The sequence below is a fragment of the Phoca vitulina genome, unplaced genomic scaffold, assembly GCF_004348235.1.
Source record: "Phoca vitulina isolate PV1807 unplaced genomic scaffold, GSC_HSeal_1.0 scaffold4, whole genome shotgun sequence".
Classification (NCBI taxonomy): Eukaryota; Metazoa; Chordata; class Mammalia; order Carnivora; family Phocidae; genus Phoca; species Phoca vitulina.
Window position 1 is genome coordinate 55177237 of NW_022589707.1, and position 23805 is coordinate 55201041.

At 35.6% G+C, this 23805-nt stretch overlaps 1 protein-coding gene across 4 annotated transcripts in view; it reads left to right on the forward strand.

Annotated features, from left to right (window-relative positions):
• The window catches only part of THSD7A (thrombospondin type 1 domain containing 7A), a 428494-nt gene that overhangs the window by 232568 nt on the left and 172121 nt on the right, over nucleotides 1-23805 (forward strand). For 3 of the 4 annotated variants that reach the window (XM_032402031.1, XM_032402029.1, XM_032402032.1), the window contains exon 5: nucleotides 468-536. The exons of the other annotated variant lie outside the window; for it this stretch is intronic. In XM_032402031.1, coding sequence (XP_032257922.1) covers nucleotides 468-536 — 69 coding nt within the window. The remainder of the gene's footprint in view (nucleotides 1-467; nucleotides 537-23805) is intronic. 4 annotated transcript variants of the gene reach the window in all.

Here is a 23805-nt window from a genome sequence, read left to right on the forward strand (position 1 = left end):
AAGAGTGTTGGTTATAAAGCACTATGAAACTTTCCGTGATACATATTTTAGGAAACTTTAGAACATTTTTTTTCTAGAAAACCTATCAAAAAATTCACACTGAAATCTGGATAAGGTCTGTGGGATTTGAGGTTATTAAGAAAAACAGCCTGGATAATGAGGCTATATGATGATAGATAATAAGATTAACCAGCAGAACGTTTGGAAGATCAATGGAAAGATGGATGGAAGGAAGGATGGTTGAACTGTGAATGGGTACACAGAAAGATGAACAAAGAGTGCTTATTTTCCCATGTTCTGCAAAGAAACAGGAAGATAAAATAGTCACCACCTCTAAATGGAATGCAAATTATTTATAATTACAGTCGTTTATCTGTAGTTTCCACAAACTAGCCCACTTTGGTCAAAGCTATTTTTGGGGAAGAAAAAAAGGCTATGCTTATGGTGCTGTTTCCCTGTTATTTCAGAAAATAAATATCAGAGTACGTCGAAGTCTAGTGCTGCACCTTTCCTATCCATCACTTTTGAAATAACAGGTAGGTGAGAACATTTTACGTGCCATTTAAAACAGAAATGTGTATCAGAGATTCTCTGTACATTTCCTGATATAATCCTTAAACCATCTAAGAAAGATAGTACTTTACTTTTACTTTCTACTTTTCTAGAAATGTATCAAATCTGACCCCTGAGATAGAAGTGCTTTCCTGTTTCTTGACTTTCTATAGCATCATTATATAGCTGTAAATTATAGAAAAACATAAAAGGACTTTTAAATTTACCGACTTAAAAATGTCACTAGGATACCATAATTATATGTACAGATATATATAATTTGGTTATGAACACTTGTTGAGATAAATTAATGAAAGTATGAACACTTTTCACAATTTATCGTATTTCTAAGTACACCACTCTGTGCTCTACTAATCTTAATAAGGTAAAGGAAAAAGGAACTAAATCACACCATGGCTAACTTTTGGAGACAGCCTACAAGGATGCAGTGGGATGTAAAAAGCACTGTGATACAATTATAGAATAAAAACATAGGAAATCCCTGAAAAAGGGATTTTTCTTGGAAATTACTTCTCAGGGTATTTTGTGGGAGAGAAAGACTGTTAACCCTGTGAAATTTGTGATGAGTAGATTACAAAATAGAAAGTGAGATGCCAAGAGGTGTCAGCTGCTGGGAAAGAAGCTAATAAAAACTTAACATGCTGGGAATTAGATTAAGCTGGTCAGTGGTCTACCCTCAAGGTAACTTCGAATTTTTAGTAGAGGAAGAGTTTACTAATGAGATATCAAAAAGTACTCAACCAAAAAAGCAATCAAAAGAAGATATATATAAATAAATAAAATGAGACAGCTTGGAAGCTGTCTTGGAAGACATGAAAAAGGGCTTATAATACCTTTGACTTAGTCGACATTTAATAAACATTTATTGTTTGACATATTTACTCTCCCCTTTATAAAATGCTGTAATTTTTTTTGTCTGAAAATTATTTCTTGAACATTTCAAATGCATTTAAAAAATTCTTTATTTCAGCAAGGGGCTATATTCACACACACCCTTCATCCCTAAATAAACATTTATTCACACCTCTGACTTTGAATACAGGAAACACGATATAGTTGTTAGGTCAAATGAAGAAAGCCAAAATTCAGGCACTATGCTTCAATTGGGCCACTTATTTAAGAGAACATGTTTTATCTATCTTATTTCTCTTTTCTAGTTACATAATAGCTTAAAAACCTCTTTTGGATTTTCATGTTAAGGCTACTTTCAAAAGAACTCTAGACAGATAATCAGGAAACCTCATTTTCATTTCTGCTTGGCCTTGTGTCCTTATGCGCATTATTTAACTTTATTTGCCTAAAAATACCTATTAAATGATTCTTCTGTTCCATTTCCAGTAATATGGCAGATTAGAATAGCTGAAAATCATCCCTTACACAACATCTAGACAGGCAGGATACAGTATTATTTTAAATGCTTTTAAGTACAGAACTGAGGTCTTGATTAACTAAATGATTTCCCAAAACAAACCAAGAGGGTTGAGCTTTCAGTGTTTGCCCTCAGGCAGTAATGGTGCATCCAGGGGGAGAGTTACTCATTATGGGGATGTAAGGGGCAGGATGCCAATAAGGGGTATGACATAAAACTTCTGGCCAAAAAAAAAAAGAGTACAAGCAGAAATACTGCTTTATTTCATCAACCTTAAAGGGTTATCACACCAACAAATGAGTAGAGAGAAACTCAATTTACCTATAGAGGACGAGGAAACAGGTCAGCCTCAACCTCAGTCTGAACAAACCTCTCCTAAGAATTCCAACTATGGGCCTGTACTCGCTACTAGTTAGTTAAGTTTCAAATTTATGGTACTTCAATGAGTCCAGGACCACAAAGCTGAGAAATTAATATAAGAAATGGCATCAGGCCAATAGTACTATCAGATTGCCTGACGTAAGGAAAAGCAAAAACTCTGAAGATAGGCATACCTTAACTTAAGCCACAGCGTTTCCCCAGATAAACACCACCATCAAAACTGAAAACTACATGAGGAAAAATAATCCATTTTAGACAGGATTTAAAATACCTAACAAGCATTAAGGTTAGACTCGCAACATTGGAAATATTGGAAATATTTCCATATTTTCAGAGACCATAAAATATATATGCTAGAACTTACTAAAGATGTAAAGGGAAAAGTTAAAACATTAAATATAATGAATCACAATCAAAAAAGACCAGATTTTAAAAAAAAAGAAAGAAAGAAAGAAAGAAAAAGAAGTTCTAGCACTGAAAAGTGCTTTTACTGGAAATAAATAAATGGGTGGATTAGACAGACTGAGCTCAACAGTTATGAATAAGCTCAAGACAAATGTAAGGAAATTATTCAAAATGCAACATTGAAGATAGGAGTTAAGAATAAAAGTGAAGTAAGGCATGCAGAATTAAACGAATAAGAGAATGTATAGAAAAGATGAGAGAATTTTCTAGATTTGATGAAAGCCAAGAATGTACAAAATCAAGGAAGAATTTCCGAGCAGTATAATAATAAATGCATGCTTAGATACAGTGTAGTGAGATTTCAGTTCATCAACTATATAAGGACAAAGCAAAAGGAATAAAGAAAAGGACAGAAATTAACTAAAAAGAAATTAATAAATTTATAGTGAAATTCTCAAAAGCTGCAAAAAAAGCAAAATAACAAAAATGATACACTGAAAGTACTGAGAGGAAATAAATGTCAACTTAGACTTATTTATCCAGCTACCTACCATGAAAAACTATGGACAAAATTAAGACAAAAGTGAAAGGGTTTTACCTGTATTAAGCCCTCAGTGAAAGAGCTCCTAAATGATAATGCTTAAGATGAAGGAAATTGAAACCAGAAACAGAAGAATTCAAGATGTCCAAAGAATTTGATAAACATCTGGGTGATCTAAATAAGTATAGATATGATGAAGCAATATTAACACATGACTAAAACACTGTACAGTTGATGAACAATAGTAATCTATGACAGAAGGAAATGATAAAGAGTATATTTTTGGGGAAAGGATAGAGATATTGAGCACCCTTATTTTTTATTAAGTCATTATGCATTTTAAAAATGTAAGAATAATTATCAAAGTAAAAATATAATTAATAATATTATAATTATATAATCATAGATTATAAGCTATATATATATTCTCCAGTCCAACAAATGAAATAAAAGGGACTAAATAAAGTTCAATCAATTCAATAAAAATAAGATGTTGAATAAGAGAAAACTCATTTTTTTTCTTACAGATGATCTAATTAAGACCAAATAAAGAATACAAAAAATCTAGAAATAGGACTTCTATATGTCAGAGTCAAAGGTTATTTCAGAAAATTATTTTGTTTTAATTATTACTGCATCTATGAGACCAGCCAACTATATTATAAAGTGTTCACAGTGATCAACTAAGAGTGTGGACTAATCAGTCCACATGTTCATCATTGCTGGCTAATGTATAAACACACATTTCCCAGGCAATAATGCAATCTGTACATATAAAGTGCAGCTGAAATTTTTATTTTCTCCAGGAAATAATGTGAGATTGACTTAAATTATATATGTATGCAATGCCAAAGCTATTCAGAAGATTGAATGGTTTTATCGATTAAATGGATAATTTTATTATCCAGAAAATTTTCTTGGATAATCAAAAATGTCCAGAATGTTCTCTAGTATTTTTAGAGTGAAGGATAATCTCCAGAAACATAAAACTCAATAAAAATTATGTTGCTAAAGTGATATTGTTCAATGAAGCATGAATGTGATTGCAAACTTTCAAAATTGAAGGAGAGAAACATCTGAAAGTTCATGAGTACCTGTGTTTCAAACCTTTCTCCCTTTCTGTCATTCGTTTTTCCCAATTTGCTAATGGGAAAGATGCATGACATGGGCATTGTTACCTAGGCAAAGGTGATCATGTCAAAGGAATTATTACCTGGAGAGGATAAAATTTATTACCTATGGTGGTGTCTTAAACAAAGTCATAGATGTTATGCTGATAAAACATGTGAGTAATATTATGCTAACAAGAATAAAATATTGGGAAATAATCTTTATGACACAAAGAGATGTTGATAGGCTAGAAACAATAGAATTTCTCCAGCAGCGTGAAGTCTAATGAAATCCTTAAAATACCTAAACTTAAGTCCCAAATGCCCAGTCTACAAGAAAATAATAGAAATAACGATGATGATAACAGTGACAATATTGATTGAATTTATTAAGACACTATGTTAATTATTTGGTTGCTGCAAAGATTAAATGCTTAATGTGGGAAACAAACAGTTGGAATCAGTGACTTAATGTTAAACTCATTCTGTGTCAGTTCTCCAAAGTGTTATTCTTCTCAACATCAATCACAATCTGATGAAGTACTACAAATTTGGATATCCCACTTGATATTCCTTCATTCAGTCAATAAATACTTACTGAATAATTATTAAGTTGCATCACTGATTTAGATGTTGAAGATAGAATGTTTAAAAAAAGCCGACTTGATCTCTGTCCTCAGGGAGCTTATAGCCTAATTGTAACGTTGTAAGTATAGTTTTATTTACTGGGGTTTCAAAACTGACCCTTCACAAGGCTGACATGAAGAGACTTCTACAGACTTCTACAGTTTGAGATTCTTCATTTAAGCCCTGAAAGAGCACTGCAACCGTGGTCCATCCTTAATAAAGGACCTTCACCCTATTCACTGGGTGAATTATTTTTCTGGAAAGTATATAGCCTCAGAATGTAGTTTAAGTATCACCTGGATGCTTTAAGAAAATGCAGAAATTCTCAAATGTTATACACTGAGATTGTGATTCTGTAAGTCTGGAATGGGTTTAGGAATCTCTTTTATAAAAGCACCATTGTAATTATAATCAGGAGTTGATTTTATCAGAAAACTCATGAGAGACCTTTTAAAAGCCTTTCCAAAACTATAGGAGAGACTGGGACTGGGGTAGGGAAGCTCCAGGTTTTCTAATCCTCAAAGCTTATATAATCTAAGGGACCCTTATTATTATAAAAAAATTTTTAAAAAAAGCAAAATTCCCAATACAAAATCACTAAGATCTCTGCCAGAGTCTTCTCAGAAGGGGACTGTGCATGAGAAGGGCCCTGAACCTTAAGCTTCCTGGGCTTCTCCACACATCTGTCCCAAATTCTAACATAGATTTTTGGCCTCTATTAGATCCAAAGAGAATCACTGCCTTAAGATGAGACACAGAAACAAAGGCATATGCATGTCCAGAAAACGGGTTTTCCACCTTTCTGGAGGTCAGACCAGGGAGGCTGGGGTGCCTGGGAAAAGTCACTATATGTCCTCCAAAGTGAAGTAGAACTTTTAATTCTAACACCGGTCTTATTTTCACTCATCAAGCCTAGTTTTAGCTTCCTGAGCGGCAAACCCACTAAACCTTGCTAGTAGTTAAGCTAGGAAATTGGAGAGGAAGAACACCTAACACTCTCAGATACTGTTTCATCTTACTTCATACCTGTAACCCCAGATGGAACGAAGCCATGGCTATTCGTGAAAGACCTTCCATTAATGAAAGAAAGATGGTGGATAAAATGTCACATAACCTGACACTTTCAAGTGACTGTAGTACATATGCTTTTTGTAATCCTTAAGCACTTACTTCTCTGAGTCCGTTGTAGATGAATGATAGCACCAGGAGGAATTTTGAAACTAGCACTCAGGGATGCGCACTGGTGAATGAATAGCATTTTTTTCCAGAGGCACACTCCTGCTCTCTAAGAATGTAAAAGAAATGGTTTGTGGCTGACTGTTGCCTGCCTTGCTGATGATTGCTCAATAGGGAGTAGCTACTCTCACCAGTGTTAACAGGAGTACAAACTACACTGTGGAACTCATTAATATTTATTCCTTCTAAAAGCAATGGGCAATAAAAAGGGATATAAACCAGGGAGGATAGCAGTGGGAAAAGGAAGCCATGACAACAGATTCATCTTGGAAAGGTTTCACCATTTATTGCCCACAAAAATACACTCGAAATACACAATCCGCATTGTTATATTATTAAACTGGAATCCACTAAAAATACCTCCCATGGAGTGAAGTCATTTTTTAAAAAAATTATATATTGAACATAATTCAAGAATTCAGAGTAGCCATCCATGTTCTTGTAATTATATGCCTTTGATGTACTTCTTTACAATTTCACATCTTTTATATTTAACAAAGCTACGTGTTCTCAGTGTCAGAGTTTGGGCTCTATCTGCCTATGCACAAGGACAGTCTCTAAGCTAAGGATTACCTATCTGTTGCAACAGAGACCAGTTGTCATCTCTGTCATTTTTTTTCTTGATGCTCCTCTACTTTCTGCAGTAAAAGCCCTTCAGCCATTGTCCCCAAACTATCCAAACATCTCCTCCTATTTCGAATAATCTTTTTCACACCATAGGGCCTCAGTGATCTCTCTTCACCCAAAGCTGAAAGCCTTCTCATACTATAGTTCGCAATTTACCACTTGATTACATATAATTCTATTATTTTACAATTCTCTCATCAATATTTATGCCAACCCCCCAATATTTCAAGCTTCTGAGGGGGGCATTGTGTTTTTCCCCTCCTAAATTTTAGCATTAATATCCATCATTCTTACCAGAGGTCTGGGTACATTTGGCTGATTGGGTCTTTTAGAAATATTTTAAGACAGAGAAAACCCTTCAGTCAGAGGATCTTGACTTCCCTGGTGTCTGATTCACAGAGTTTCATTTCAGAGTCATCTCTATGTCTCACCAACTTCATTCTTTTCCTCCTTTGTTTTCCTGTCCTCTGCAGAGGCCTAATGAGAACATATATAAAACACATCCTAGCATAAGGCCTTGCACTTATTATTTGCCATAATGAATATTCATTGCTTTTGCTTATGTCTTTACTTTTCTGGTTAATTTGAAGAAAAGGGAGGGATATTTTAAATAGTTTTGCTCTAAACCTTTTACATGTAGTAAAGGCCTAATGGTATACCAGCCTTGCTAGTTGAGAAACATGACAGAGGATGTATAATTCATGGAGTCTCTTTACGATATGTCCCAAGATCCTGCGGTGTACTTACATTATATATGAAATTGCTCCTTTCTTGGAAAGAGTAGACTTTATTTGTATTAGTCCAAACTAAAATGAAATATAACTAATTTTATTGCTAGAGTTATGAGAGGCAGAATAATTACAGCTTCCCTTGCTTTGTGATGCTGAATCCTTGACAAGTTTAAGCAGCACTCCATTGCTCAAGGATTCTGAAGGAAATGCTCGCAGGAACCCTGGGATTGTTTGATTGCTCTAAAAAGAACACTTTCACCATTGCTCAACCTGAGAAGGCCACCCTGGTCCATCTGCCCCTTATATTACACAGGATTTCTAGGCATCTAAAACCACACTGATCAGGCAGCATTATGCCATGGAGAACTTACCTCTTCTTGTCCAAATAATATTAACAATAATATGGAGATAGAGAAAAAAGAATTTTCAGAAAAGTCATTGTTTTACATGTCCTCAGCTAAGTCTGATTAGAAAGTCTTCGATCAATTAAGTACCTAATTCCTGAGAAATTTCTAGAAGTACTTTGAAATAAAATCCTGTTTTTCACTCAGAAAGCTGTTGATCAATTTCTCACTGTCTTCCAAATATATATCCGTAGCAAAGGGGTAAGAAAAGGAACTAACACGTTGTGATAATATCTTTCCATCAATACATGACTAAATGGATAATTGGAGAATAATTTTCCTAGACCAACTAAGATAGTAAGTGATAGAGGATGGACTCAAAGCCATTTTTTTGTTTGTTTGGTTGATTGGTTGGTTGGTTGTTTTTTTGTTTTTTTGTTTTTGTTTTTTTTACTTCAGAATCTAAACTCCAGTAATAGGCCTTTGAATTTGCTTCAGAGTAAATGTCTGGGTACAATCACTGTCTACAACTTTATCAAAATCACAGAAGTAAGCGGATTATATTATCTGATGTTATCTCTATTACAAAAATAAATAAAATGCCATAGAGACCTGCCTCTCATAACAGAAAATTGAAGGAAAACTAAACATAATTTAAGCCTTTTTAGGAATCATCTCAAAGTTTATTCCTGAGATGGTTCTATAAGGTCAATGCTGATTCTTGTCAATGGTTATTTGAACCAGTGTTATATTGAATCATATGAAATTGCTATCTTTGTAGGTCAAGATCTGAGGTCTAGTGGCAATTTCATATGGTTCAACTGAATAAGTGCCTTTATGGTTTTGTATCGTCACCTGGTGTGATCTACTCTTTGTCCCAGACTTTCCACTGTCAGAATCAAGCCTGCAGCTACTGGCTATGAATTATAGTCAGTGTTTTCACATGAACAATATGCATTTGTGCTGTATGTAGTATGCTTTAGAGAGAGCAATGATTGTCTTCTATAAAAATATGTAGATTTCCCCATAGTAGATACTCTTTATGGGAAAATAACTCATATTGATGGTTTGGGAGTGACTTGAATTCATCAAGTAGCTTTTATTCTATGCATAGTTAGAAAAGAAATCTCCTGCATTAGTGATGTTATTTTTTAATACTTACCTATGCCCCACATTGTTTTATGTAAGTGCATAACAATAAAAGGAGATAAAGTGATTTTAGGGATAAAGGGATGAGTAATGTGGGACAAAAGAAAAATGCTAGTAGGTGAATGCCAGTAATGAATATAATAAAGAAAATGTACAAAACATGCCATAAGATCCTGTGATTCTCTTAAAGTAGGACCACAGGTTTTGGCTCTAAGCTTATATTAGCCCATGCAAAGAGGAATGCTACATTAATTGGGAAATTCACAGTGTCCATTGGACAATAGAAAGCATTTGCAAAGGAAAAACACAACAATTTCTGTGTTGTCAGAAAGAAAATTCACCAGTAGGCCCTCATAAAGAGGACACTGTAACTATATTAAATTACACCCTCATTAACATTTTTACAAGAAACACCACAATGAATTTTATACAGAAGCTTTTTCTTAAAGCAGTTTTCCTCAGTGTAGGCCATTAGTTTAAATATGGAAGTATAACTCAGGAAAGGCAAATCAGTGGGGGTTGATGTGATATAGTACAGATTTATAGGTCTCTGCTAAGTGAGATAACCCAGGGATAGAGTTGAGAATATCTAAATGAATGGATGCACAGCTATTCCCTCAGGCAACCTGCCTTAGGGCTTTGATAGATATTGAGAGGCAGAGAGTTCCCTTCTATCCACTGACACAAGGATCTGGAGTACTGCTCTTCTGGTTTCTATTTAGGTGCAGTTAAATGCAGAGACCCATTTTCTAGTCATCATCTAGGTGAGGATAGGATTAGCATCCTTAAAGGAAAATTGAAAGGCTTGACAAAGTCATAAACTTGAATAAAATATTATCCCACTTTGAACAGAAGGATGAGTCTAGATGCAGGGCAAAGAAAAACTTTAGGCACACATAAAGGAAAATCAAAGGTCGTAAAACTATTCCATACCTTATAAGCTATAGCAAAAATCTAAAACACATGCAAGGGAGATCTACCTTCAACAAAAATGCCATCTGTTAGAAGAAGCAATTTACCTTTCCAGTATCGTCTTCAAGATAAAATGATTCCCAAGAATAAATCTATGGAGTTCAATGAGCTAACTTGAAGTAATAATGATAATATCGTATGAAAATTATGTGAGACATTGTTCTCTTTTATATTTATTTGCTTATTAGGCCCTCAGTGCAAGTCTATGAAGTAAGTACTATATTTATATAATGTTGAGGTACAGAGAAATTAAATGATTTTACCAAGACGTGTAGCTAGTAAATATCATAATCAGGATTGTGGATCAAAATGTCTTGCTCCTGAATTTGTGATCTCAGCTGTTGTGCCATTGAGTTAGGGATATTCATTGTAACCCAGTTTAATGCTGGGCAAAAAGTGAACTCCTCTCTAAATGATACTGGTTTTAGAATGTGTGCCTTCTTTTTTTTTTTTTTTTTTTTTAAATAGCAGTTAGGCCTCAGAGCCAATGGTCTATTAAGGTTATTCCTATTTAATGATAATAAAACTACACATGTATGAAAATGCCTGTGTTTCAATTTTATATGGAAGAAAATCATGCATTTATTAGACCAATATTTACTGAGTGCCTTTTATGTATAAACACTGTTTAAATGCTAAAAATTGAGAAATGAATAACACAGACAAGATTCCTTCTGTCACAGAGTTTATATTTTATGGAAAGAGACTATAAGCAAAGAAATAAAATAAATAAACAAGAAATTATCAGGTAGCAATAAGTACTATGCAGAGGATTAAAATAGGGTGACGTGAGAAACAATGACTGGGAAGTGATGTTATTTGGATCTCCAGGGTATTTACCTTCCCAAATTTATATATCTAACCCAAAATTCTCCTCTGAGGAGCAATCTCATATATTCATCTTTCTATTTGACATATTGGATCATAACACTCAGGTATGCTTATCTCCCCTGCACCCACGCTTGTAATGGCAAAATAAATAAACGTTTTTAAAACAACATCAGAGTGCATATATCTGAATAGTTCAAGCTGCATGATCTTTTGAATAGATCTGTTAATATAAATCCCTTAAAGCTACTTAGGGGAAAAAATATCACTCACAAAATAGGCAATATATAACAAGTGTTCACCAAATAAATGAATAAATGGACTTGGTAATGACTCCCAAGAGTTGATACATATGATTACCAACTACTGTTACTCTAATAAAATTTCTTCTTCTAATAGCCAGAGAGATGAAAATTCTAAGATGTGTATTTAGAAATACATCACAAAACCTGTAAATAATAAGCCTAAGTAAATACTTTAAATCTTTAGAAAACCAAACATATTGTTAGGCTTTTGCTTCCAGCCATAATCAAATAACTGGAACTCTCTCAATAAGAATAACTATAAAATTGAACAAAATATGCAAAGCAACTATTTTTAGACATGAAACAGCAAGCAGTAGTAGACTGTGATCACAGTTGTGAGGTAATCAATCACCCTGGTCTTCTACTGGAGACTCTTCCCTGACACAGAGAAGGAGAAATGAAAGCAAGCGTGGTATCAAGTCTTGTTGAACCAAGAAGTCCAGCATCTAATTTCTGGACTGCTGAAATGACTGGAAATTTCAGGGCAGGTAGAGAGAAGGGGATTCTACATCGGAGGGAGTTGGGCAGAGTCTGGGAGTCTGGGGATACATCATAGGTCCTTGGCCCAGGGCTGGGCTGCACAGGTGCAGAATTAGACTCTGTAAAGTCTAGCAGAAGACCTGTGCTGCAAGAGAGGGGCCGAAAAGTGACAGTACGGGTAGTGCCATTCTGGGAGATGCCCAGCCCCACAAGGGTGAAGAATTTTCGCTAAGCACCTCAGGCCCTAAAAGACCATGGCTTCAGAGTAAGGACCACACTGTTACAAACAAGTTCAAATCTGAACCAAACAAGCTTTAATCCAAATGAAACCAAACCTGTAAGGATAAAGAGGATTTTTTAGCAATGTAACTGTGTGACAGAACAAAACTTATAAAGGAAGGTGTAAAATAGAAAAAAAATAAAAAGGAAGATGACATAATCCAGACTCTACAACATGCCATTCATGAAGTCCGGTGATTAAAAAGTTACCTCATGTACAAAAAAGTAGAATAAAGAGACCCATTATCAAGAAAAAAAGCAGTCAGTAGAAAAATACCTTAAGATGACCCAGATGTTAGAATTAGCAAGCAAGGACTTTAAGAAACTGTTATACATACATTGAAGGATTTAAAGGATAAGACTGTCTTGGGACGTGAATAGATGGAATTTTGAGGAGATAGACATAAAAATATAGAACAATGATATAAAAAACTATAATAAATTTATTGCCTTAGCTTAACAATTGGAGGTTGCAAAAGCAAGGCTAAATGAACTTGAAGACAGATCACTAGAAGTTATCAGATCTGAAGAACAAGGAGGAAGGAGACTAAGGGTAGAAAAGGTGAACGGGCTCAGTGACTGGTGAAATAATATTAAGGTATTAATGATATTAGAAGAGAAAGTCTAATCTAACAGAAAACCTATTTGAAGAAATAATGACCCAAAATTTCTCAAATTTATTGAAAGAGAAACCAACAAGTTACAGATTTAAGAAGCTCAGCAAACCCCAAGCGGGATAAAGACAAAGATAATAACAGCAAAAATACATTATGCTCATATTGTTGTAAATTAAGAGGGAGTATTTTTAAAGCAGCAAAACAAAAAAACACATGATGCATGCATGTGAATAAAGATAACGAATGGGTGTTGAAATCTCATTGGAGACAATGATTAGGCCATAAAACAAACAATGTCTTTGCTGGAAAACAACTGTCAGATCTCTATAGCTGGTGAATATATTTGTCAACCCTAGGCATGACAAATTAACATCTTCAGAAAAATAAAAGCCAAGAGAATTGATTACCAAGTAGTTTAGAGTATAGGTTGTGAAGATAGAATGCCTGAGCCATGTGATACTGAACAGATTATTTAACCTCTTTGTGAACCTGTTCCCTTCTCTATAAAATGGGAGTAATAAAACTTGTCAAAATTTTAAATGAAAGAATCCATGTACTGCACTTAGAACCATGCCAGGCATATATTAAGGTCTCAGTCAATATTATCTAAAATATAAAATAAGGCCTATGATTTAGAATAAATTTTTTTTCAACAAGAAGTGTACAATTCAATAATAGTTCTGTGAGGGAAAAATATTCTCACAATTATAACTTAGACCTTGAGAACTGAGTGAGTGCCTTCAGGCCCAGTTCTCTACCTTCCTCCAGAATTACATCCCAATTTCCATTTGGGTGATAAGTTAAGGATCTGTGGAGCCTCCCCCATTTCCTCAGGTCCAAAGAGCTTTATCCAGTAAAATGAAAACCCATAGCCTTGAGGAAAGACCAGCTTCTTCCCTTTCTTATATTTGTGTTCTCAGATCTATTTGATGTCAGCTGATCTCATATCAGTCTTCACAAATCAATGTGGTTTCCCAACTGAAATGCAGCTGAGCCCATAGGGAAACTCTCCTCTGACCTGAGAAAGGAGCTGAGAAAAGCCTCAGCCAAGAGGGTCCTTTGATGAATCCATCAAGAACAGAGACAGAAATTATCTGGGCATGAGAACAGAAGAACCAAGCTAAATACATGTGAGACCAGATATCTAGTTTTGGATCCGTTCGTAAATATCCTCTCAAAAGTTCTTTTCAGGTTGTATGCCACCTGGTTTCTCTTCAAGGTGAATCCAGAAGCTTAAAACCCTCCCCCACCCCTTTGCCTACAGTCTCTCCTTGCTTAGGTTGTAATGCTGACATGTTTTTCCTCCACATTCAGTGATTCTCCATGTCAGACTCAATGAATTTTAAAACAAGTAGCTCTCCAAGTAAACTTTGAGTGATGCGTAATGTGAAAAAAAGTCCATTACATTTTCTGAAAACACTCAGAGATGGTCTGGGAATAAACAGAAAGTCAGCAAAGTGAAAGAAGACCTTACCCCCACATACATTACTATAGGTTCTCTCATTTTTGCTGTCTAGAGGAAAAAAGTCTGAAATATATGAGAACAAGAAACTTAAAAATAATAGTAGGAGAGATTAGGAGTAGAGTTTTTAAGTTGCAAAAAAAGATTTAGAGAAAAAGTAATGAGGTAATAAATACGATACTTAAAATTCCATTAAAATAAAAAATTAAAATGAAAAAGGATAAAATGAATTAAGATTTGAGGTGACTGTAGTAGGCTAGAAGTCGGCAAAAACATAAATGTAAAAGACATAAAGCTGAAATTAAAGAGTTGAAACCTGTGAGATAAAATGTAAGAAGGGCTCATTAATAACTAGTAAAAATTCAGCTCAAAATGAATTAAAGACTTTAATGTTAAGACCGGAAACCATAAAACTCCTAGAAACCCAAAACAGGGGGGCTAACTCCTTGAAATGGCTCTTGGTGATGATTTTTTGGATTTGACACTAAAAGCAGAGGCAACAAAAGCAAAAAATAAACGAGCAGGACTACATCAAACTAGGATGCTTCTGTGTGGCAGAAGGAACCTTCAGCAAAATGAAAAGGCAACCTACAGAATGGGAGAGGATATTTGCAAACTACGTATTTAATAAGGGGTTAATATCTAAAATATACAAGTTAACCTGCTTTAAGGATCTTTCCCAGTCAGTCCCACCCCCCCTCTTGTTCTCCCACGGTTTAACCCTTTTCCCTAAGACGCAGTTTTATCAGCCCACAAATGTGAATTGGGGAGGTCACCAATATCAAACCCCCAGACAGATTTCCTAGTGAAGTTTGAGATTACAATGACAGATGTTTTTGAACCTCCAGTATCATTCTTCTAAGCAGTTTTATTTAAGAAGAATATAATGTATGCTTGGGGAAAGTATCCAAACTCAGTTTATATGCTGCTATAAATACAAATGTGGATATAGGCTTAGAAAAATGTCCAGGAAGAAATATGTCACCAATAGGAAAAATAAAATACCACTGAAGGAATAATTCTTGATATTCTTATGGCCAAAAACAATAGCAAGCAATTCTTTACCAAAGTGTGTGCAGCTCTGTTTGGGAATGTGTATAACATTTTCTAAAAAGTAAGCATTTATTGCCATGGTGCTATGGCATTTTGTGATTAACTTCAGCTCCAATCCTGCATAGCTATGTTTCTAGAAGGGTGGTACAAGCGTTACTTCCATCAGAATCATTGAAGTCCTTGTTGAAAATGCATTATTACTAGGTTATTTCTATGTTCCAATCCAAATGTAGTGAATTGGAATATCTGGGGATGATACCTAAGAGTCTGCTTCCTTAAAACAACCCTTGTCAAAAACAAAACAAAACCCTGTCCTCATCCCCCATCCCTACCAGTAATTGTTGCATGCCCTGAAAATCAGAAAGTTACTGTCGTAAGGTTAAGCATGGATCATAAAAATCATGATTTCTGTTCCACCGACTCAGAAACCAGTAACTTTGTCACATTCCAGAAATCTTTAAGGCTACATTGATTACATTTTCCAACAGATGATGTTGTGACTCATTCATGTTTGACCTTTTATGTTTGTTTTTAAGAAATACATGCTAGACTTTAAAAAATCCCAGAAATGTTACTGCTATTTTTTTTCAAGGAGTCTTAACACGGATTTCATGTGTCTTACCGTAAGTGAGGTGAACATTAGCAGCCCTCATGTTATTGCCTAAAGGGAGATACTAGAAGTGGCAGAAACTCTGTTGTTTAAATGTCAAACCAGACATTTAGACCACACCTGCAGATTCAGCTGGCAGCTGCAGGAATGGGTAGATTAATTGGAGGTGGAATAGAGTGGGGCAAGAATTGGAGTGCAGGGGAAAGGAATGGAGGGGATTTCTGTCCATTGAAATGTATAGAGCACAGGTCCCTGATCTTCTGAGCGAGCAGTGTGAGAGAATAGAGTGCTCACAGTTTAAGTGGTCAAGAAGAAGGAGAAACAATGCAGTGACCACCCAGGGCTGGGCATTGGTTGCTTTGCCCAAAATCTTTTGGGTCATTTCTGGTTCTCTCTTTCACTCTCAAGACTGACTTGTCAGGAGATTCTTCTGGCTCTCCCTTCAATATTTATCTGACCACTTCATCTCCATTTTCACCTCCTGGTCTGGACCATGATCTCTTGCCTGAATTATTGCAATAGCTTCCTAATAGATATCCCTGTGTCCCATGTCACTCCCACAATTGATTCTGCACACAGAAGCAGAGCAGTCTTTTAAATCTTAAATCAGGCTGAGTCATTCTTCTGCTCAAAGCCCTGCATCAAGGCTGCAGTTCACTCCCGGTAAAAGTCAATCTCCTTGCCCTATCTCTTGTCGGCCGGACCCCATCTCCAACTCCACTACCTCTTGCTCCTTTCACTCTAGTCACACCCGCTTCCTTTGGTGTCCTGGAATGCTTTTCCACAGACATTTGCTTGGCTAACTCTGTCCCCTCCTTTCAGTCTTGTCTCAAATATTTCTCTCTCGAAGAGGCTAGATGGGACCCTCCCATTTAAAATTGCATCCCACCTCCCACACATATACTCCCAGAACCGTGCTCTCCTTTTTTACTTTTTTCATAGCACTCTATTTTTTAATTTTTTAAAAAAAGATTTTATTTATTAGAGAGAGAGAGAGAGAGAGAGCACAAACGGTGGGGAGAGGCAGAGGGCGAGGGAGAAGCAGACTCCCCGCTGAGCAGGGAGTCTGATGCGGGGCTCGATCCCAGGACCCTAGGATCATGACCTGAGCTGAAGGCAGATGCTTAACTGACTGAGCCACCCAGGCGCCCCTCTTTTTTCATAGCACTTTTTGCCTTATACCATACTGTGTCAGTTATTAGTTATTAAGCTTCTGGTTCATCTTCTGTTTCCCCACTCCCTTTATGAGAATGCCAACTATAGGAAAGCAAATACCTTTGTCTGTGTTGTTGTCTACTAAATCCTAAGCACCCCAGGTGTACAGGACGTGCCTGCCATATAGTTAGATGCTCAATTAACATTTGTTGGGTGAATTAAGTAAGTATTCATGAGGTAGACCTGATCCTGACAAAGTATAGGGAGAAATTGAAAAATAATTATAAAGGATTAAATAGAGAACTTTAACTAGAATTAGAATAAGATCTGAGATAGGCAAATATAACTAAATGGGCCAGAAAATCTGAGTGGGCCTGGATCCAAGTAACTCATTACAACAATAGCTCATTTGTAGGGATAAGTAGTTTTGATGCTGCGGTTCAAAGCTATCCACAAATCATGCTTTTAGCTATTGCCTCTGTGTTCTAGGTTGTATTTTATTTTTTAACTCCAAGACATTAGAAGAAAAAGCCATTAAACGTCTCCAAATCTTTCAGCAAGTTCTTCTGTCCACACAATGATCAGGAAATAGGATTCTGTACCTAGAATTCTATAAATGGAGGTTTTGAGAAAATAATGGAAAATTTCAGGAAAAACAATCTCATAATGGAGATATTTACCTCTGTTTGTTCTAAATAAGGTGTGATCAGCTAGTAACAGTAGCAGAAATCTGCTATGGAGAAACTTGAATGAATACAAGTTTAGCATAGATTATTTTTTCTCCCAGAACATTAAAATATGTCCGTGAATTATGGTCACACACTGGACTACACTTAAGTCATTAGTCACAGATTATTTCTCTCTTCAGTATCCCATCCAGCTTGGTGTTATGCACTGAATTGTGTTCCACCCCTCCCAAATCATATGTGGAAAAGCCCTAATCTTCGATGTGACATTTTTTGGAGATAGGGCCTTTAAAGAGGTAATTAAGGTTAAATGAAGTCAAAAGAGTGGGACCTGACTCCAACAGGAGTGGTGTCCTACAAATAGAGGAAGACACACCAGGGATTGTACACAAAGAAAGGGCCAGGTGAGGACACAGCAACAAGGCAGTTGTCTGCAATTCTTGCTAGACCTCTACTTTGCCAATACCTTGATCTTCGACTTCAAGCCTCCAGTATTGTGAGAATATAAATTTCTGCAATTTAAGCCACTTAGGCTTTGGTATTTTGTTATGACAACCCTAGCTGACTAATACACTTTACACTGCTGAGTTGGGGTACAAGGCAGAGCACTGTCAGAGTCTCTACCCACTTCTTTTAAAGACTCTACTCAATGTCACAGGGGCTGTTCCTTTGCCTTGATGCTTTGGTTCCTTCAATCTTATATCAATATCATCGTAGCAAATAGAAACTCCTTTAAGTGTCCAGCTTCTAGATGGGCTCTCCCCTTATCTCAAGGACTGATGCAATTCTTTCTCTATTTGATTATTCCATTGGTCATTTTAGGGGCTTATAAATAAAGAGAGGTCCATATGCCTCTGCTCACAATGCCATATTGCCTAGGAAAAAAAACCATCCTCATGTCTTGACTCAAATAAAATAGAATGATGCTATCTTTTTAAGTATTTATAGGAACAAAGATATGTCAGATAATTTCTCTCAGTGACCCTGATTCACATAAGACAAGAATTTTTAAAAATATGTGGGATTGTTCAGAATATCCATCTTCGTAGCAGTCCCAATCATGTAAAGATTTAAATTTCACAAACTGTATCAACAGCTTGATGAGGACATCACTCTCCTACTACAGGGATGTACCATCTGTTGCAATGCTGCAAATATGGGGTTGGGTTCCCCTTCCCTTAAAAAAAAAGAAAAACAGGACACGCTGCAGCACTGTCTATGTCAAACTGACCCTGAAATCTTCCAATAACACATCATTATTGACTCAAATTCCCATATACAATGTCCTCAACTTGGAAAACAATATTAATGGATAGTGTAAAGCCAGCTGCCATTAATTAGCTGTGTGATCTTAGGCAAGTTACTTAATCTTTCTGTTCCTCGATTTCCTCACCTCCAAATTTGGGATTACAATTGTGCCTATGTCATGAGATTGCTGTAAAAATTAAAAAATTAATTTGGTAAATTCAATAGAAGTATCTGTTCTTGTTATTATCAGCATAAGTGCAAGACATTTCATTTTAATAGTAATTTAATTGGACAGGATGTTCTTGATAGAAACTTAGTTTTTACTCCCACGTGACACACAAAAGTCAGAATAATTTTCACTGATAGAACACCGGGGTTGAAGTTGTATTGCCTTGACAACGTCATTATATTATTACATTAAAATGACACACAGCATATTAGTAATCTCCATTAACTATATTTTTAACTCATTATGATCTTTTTCAAATGTATTTGCATGTGTGTGTGTCTGTATTTATATAGGTGTATTACATATTATTGAAACTCCCTCATGTATCCTTCCAAGATCACAGGGAGTAGTAGTTAAAAATACACACTGAAGGAGACAAACCACCTGGATATAAATCCAAAATCTATAGTTTTCTTACTTGGTTACTTTGGGAAAGTTACTTAATCTCTCCTCTCCATACTTAAGTTTCCCCATTTGGGAGATAATTATTCCCTATCCCCAAATGGGGATAATTGAAATACCTACCAACATGGGGTTTTGTGAGAATTAAATAAATTAATACTTGTTAAGTACTTGGAATACTGTAACATTACTTAGCATATAGTAAATACCAATGAGCATTTGTTAGTCAATAAATACATCCCACTCTATCCACAAGTGGAACTCCTATTCTAATTTTATATTTAATATTCTTTGCTTTTCTTTATATATTGACATGTCTATGTTCTTTAACCAAAGACCACCAGGAACACGCCTGATTTTGAACAAGCTGGATTTATTACTCATTGAGCAAGGGAGAACCCATACCATGGGCAGCCATGGGCATCTCAGTAAGGGTGTCAGAAAGCACTTAAAAGATTTAGGTTTCAATTAAGTGATTTTTTTTAGGATTATTTAAATAAGTGGACTTTGTTCTGGATTGAATGCTATAAGGAAGCAAGGATAATTCTATGATGGGGTATCTTGATAAACCTTATTTGGAAGGAGGAACGTCTGGAGGGAGGCTAAAGCCTATACTTGATTAAAAAAAAAAAAAAAAAAAAAAGCAGAACTCTTATTAGCTGGGAGAGGGAAATGTATGATATTTTTTATGGTTCTTGCAGTGTCCTTGTTTTTACCTAGACAAATTAAGTAGTCTTATTTTTTGTCTTACTCCATCATAGTCTAGAATGACCTTATCTTATGTGAGGCTCTAGGAAATTGTTTATGTCCAACAGGAGAGCACCATAACATAGCTTTGAGTGCCAGGCCAGCTCCTAAAAAAAAAATAAAGGCCTAGCTGAAAGCATCGAACTGATTCCCAGACAATAGTGGACACTCTTCTCTTTCCCAGACTTACGTATTTATCCCAAACCATGATGATATTGCTTGTTGTTTATAACTTTATATGGATGGTATCATTTAGTATATATTCTTCTTGAACTTGATTTCTTCATTCTTTTGATATATCTATAAGCTTAATCATATTGATGATTGTGCTCTAGTTCATTTATTTCCACCTCTGTATAGTATTGTGTAGTATGGACAAGCATAATTTAATATTCCTTCCCTTTTTGTTGGATACCTGAGTTGTTTCTGGATATTTGCAATTATAAACAATGTTTCAATGATAATTCCTATCAATATCTACTGAGGTAAATGTCTGATAGTTTTTCCAGGGTATATACCTAATAGTATTCACATCTTCAACCATAGTTAAAAATTCCAAATTATTTTCCAAAATGGCTAAAACAACTTAGAGTTCTTCCATCAGTGTTTAACTGTCCTAGCTGCTTTACATCTCCTCGAGCACTTGATATTATCAAACTTTTAAAATTTTTGACAAACTAGTGGATATAAAATGTTATTTCAGATTTTATTTTTCTATTCAGTCTGGTAGTCTTTGGCTTTTACTGGTTAAAAGTTTAGTTTTTTGCAGTCATTTCTTCCATCTTACTTTATTCTCCTTGTTCCACTTTTTCTGGGTTTTGTTTTGTTTTTCCTTTCTTGGCTCCCTGTGAATTTATTGCAATACTTTTGTTTTTATTACATTGCTTCCCTAGGTTTGGAAATTATAAATCTTTCTCCTATTTATATAAAGATATTACCTTAACATATCAAGGTAAAGACTCAAATTTATACAGTCTAAAATTAATACAGTCTATAATTAATATATTTACTTTCACAAGGGTTTTAGACTAGGTCACCTCTGATTTCCCTTCATCAGCCTTCATATTATATAATCTTGTATTTTAGTTCTATCTTGTGATTCATAATTCTGTATTAGCTTTCTGTTGCTACCATAACAAATGACCACAATCTTAACACCTTATCTTACAGTTCTGTAGATCACAAGTCTGACATGGGTCTCTCCAGCCCAAAAATAAGGGCTTAGGGGAGCTGCATTTCTTGCCACTCTAAGGGAGGATCTGTTTCCTTGTTCATTTCAGGTTGTTGGCAGAATTCAGTTCCTTGCAGTTGGAGTACCAAGATTTCCATTTCCTTGCCGGTTGGCTATCTGGGAACTCTTCTTAGCTTCTAGAGACCACCCATATTCCTTGACTCTCCCCCGACGTCCTTCAAAGTCATCAGTGGCAAATCAGGCACTTCTCTTGCTTTGAATCTCTTCTCTTACTTCCATCTCATCTTTCTGACCCATCTGAGAAAGGGTCTCTGCTTTTAAGGACTCATGTGGTTATATTGGGCCTGCCTGGATAATTCAGAATGATTTGCGCATCTCAGGGTTTGAAACCTGAATCACATCTACGATATCCTTTTTTCCATTAAGATAATATATTCACATGGCACCTGGGTGGCTCAGTAGGTTAAACGTCTGCCTTCAGCTCAGGTCATGATCCCAGAGTTCTGGGATCAAGCCCCACGTTGGGCTCCCTGCTCAGTGGGGAGCCTGCTTCTCCCTCTCCTCCCCATTCCTGTTCTCTCTTGCTATCTCTTGCAGTCTCTCTCTCTCAAATAAATAAATAAAATCTTTAAAAAAAAAAAGATATTCACAATTTCCAAAGATTAAGGCATGGAATCTTTGGGGGACCATTATCCTACCTACTACACTCCCCTGTTTAATCACTATAATTATGCTTTTACATTCAACATTTACTCACATGTAATATTTTCTTTGGCTGCCATTCCATCTGGCATCTTAGACCCTGCTTCTGTGTTCACATTCCCTTTTAAGAGAAATAAGTCCTTTGGAAATTTCCTTAATGATGATGGTCTTCTATAGATAAATTTTCATTTCTGTCTGAAAATGCCTGCCTTTGTCCCTGATAATTAAAGAACTCTAGATAGGCAATTCTAGGTCTCCCACCAGGCCATTAAAACTGGAAGTTATGTGACCTGGGATCAATAATGCCCCCACAGGAGAGGGCGGCTTTAGGATTCTAATGCCATATTAAGTTCATGCTGTGGATTTGGAGAATCTTTTGATTTTCCGTCTTGTAATTCCAGTTGTAAAATTGAAAGGTTTTATTTTTAAAACAACATATAGACTTCTGCTTCCAGGAAGATAGAGGAAATGTCATTTTTCCTAATGCTCTTGCTAAATTAAAAATGTGTGTATCCTGATAATACATAGCAAACAAACCATAAGACGACTCTGAAAGTTGGAGAGAAGGAAGACAAGCTGGAGATCGTAAGACCCAAGAAACAAGGCCCTAAGTGGCCGTGGTTGTCTTTCTGCCTCCCATATCTCAGACTTGGTGTGAAAGAAGCCAGCAGCCCAGAAATACCGGCAAGTGCAGATTTTTTTTAAAAAGCCCTAACAAATGTCTACTCAGGCAATGTTATAAATTGCTTCTAATGCAATATAAAGATTGAAATCTATTCTGTATCTAGAAAAAAACCTAAACTCCTAAGGAGAAAAAAAGACACAAATTGGTAGAGTGTATTAAAAAATATGACCCAGCTGTACATGTTCTACAGGAAACTCAGCTCAGCTCTGACAGTACACCCAGGTTGAAAAAAAAAATGGAAAACAAGATATCGTGAAAATATTATCCAAAGAAAAGCAGGAGTGCTGTATTAATATCAGGTAAATTAGACATAATTGTTCAGCAAAAAATTTATAGAAACTGGGGAAGACATTATATAATAATAAAAAGAGTCAATCCACCAAGAAGACAAATCCTAAATTTGTATGTCCTAAACAATATACTATAAAATATGTGAACAAAAACTGATGGAACTAAGAGGAGAAATACACAAATTCACAATTAAAGTCAGAGATGACAACATTCTACTCCCAACACTTAATAAAACAACTAGACAGAAAATCAACAAGGATTTAGAAGAAATGAACACCATCTCATTCGGCACAATCTAGTAGGCATTTATAGAGCAGTCCATCCAACAAGGGTAGGATCCATCTTCTATTAATAAGATAGACCATATTCTGATTCATAAAACAAATCTCAACAAATTTAAAAGAATTTAAATCATACAGAGTGTGTCCTCTGAGCACAATTGGAATCAGATTAGAATTCTGTCACAGAAAGATAACAGTAAAATCTTCAAACACTTAGAAAATAGAGGATACACTTTTAAATAATCCATGTGTGGAAGAAGGAATTCTCAAGGAAAATCAAAATACTTTGAACTGAATGAAAATGAAAATATACCAAATCTGTGTAACGTAGCTAAAGCAGTGCTGAGGTGGAAATTCTTAACACTAAGTGCTTACCTTAGAAAAGAGGTTAAGACAGAAATCAATAAAATCTGCACTCCCAGTTCAAGAACCAAGGAAAAAGCAAAAGAAGATGAAAGACAACAGAAGGAAGGAAATAATAAAAATAAG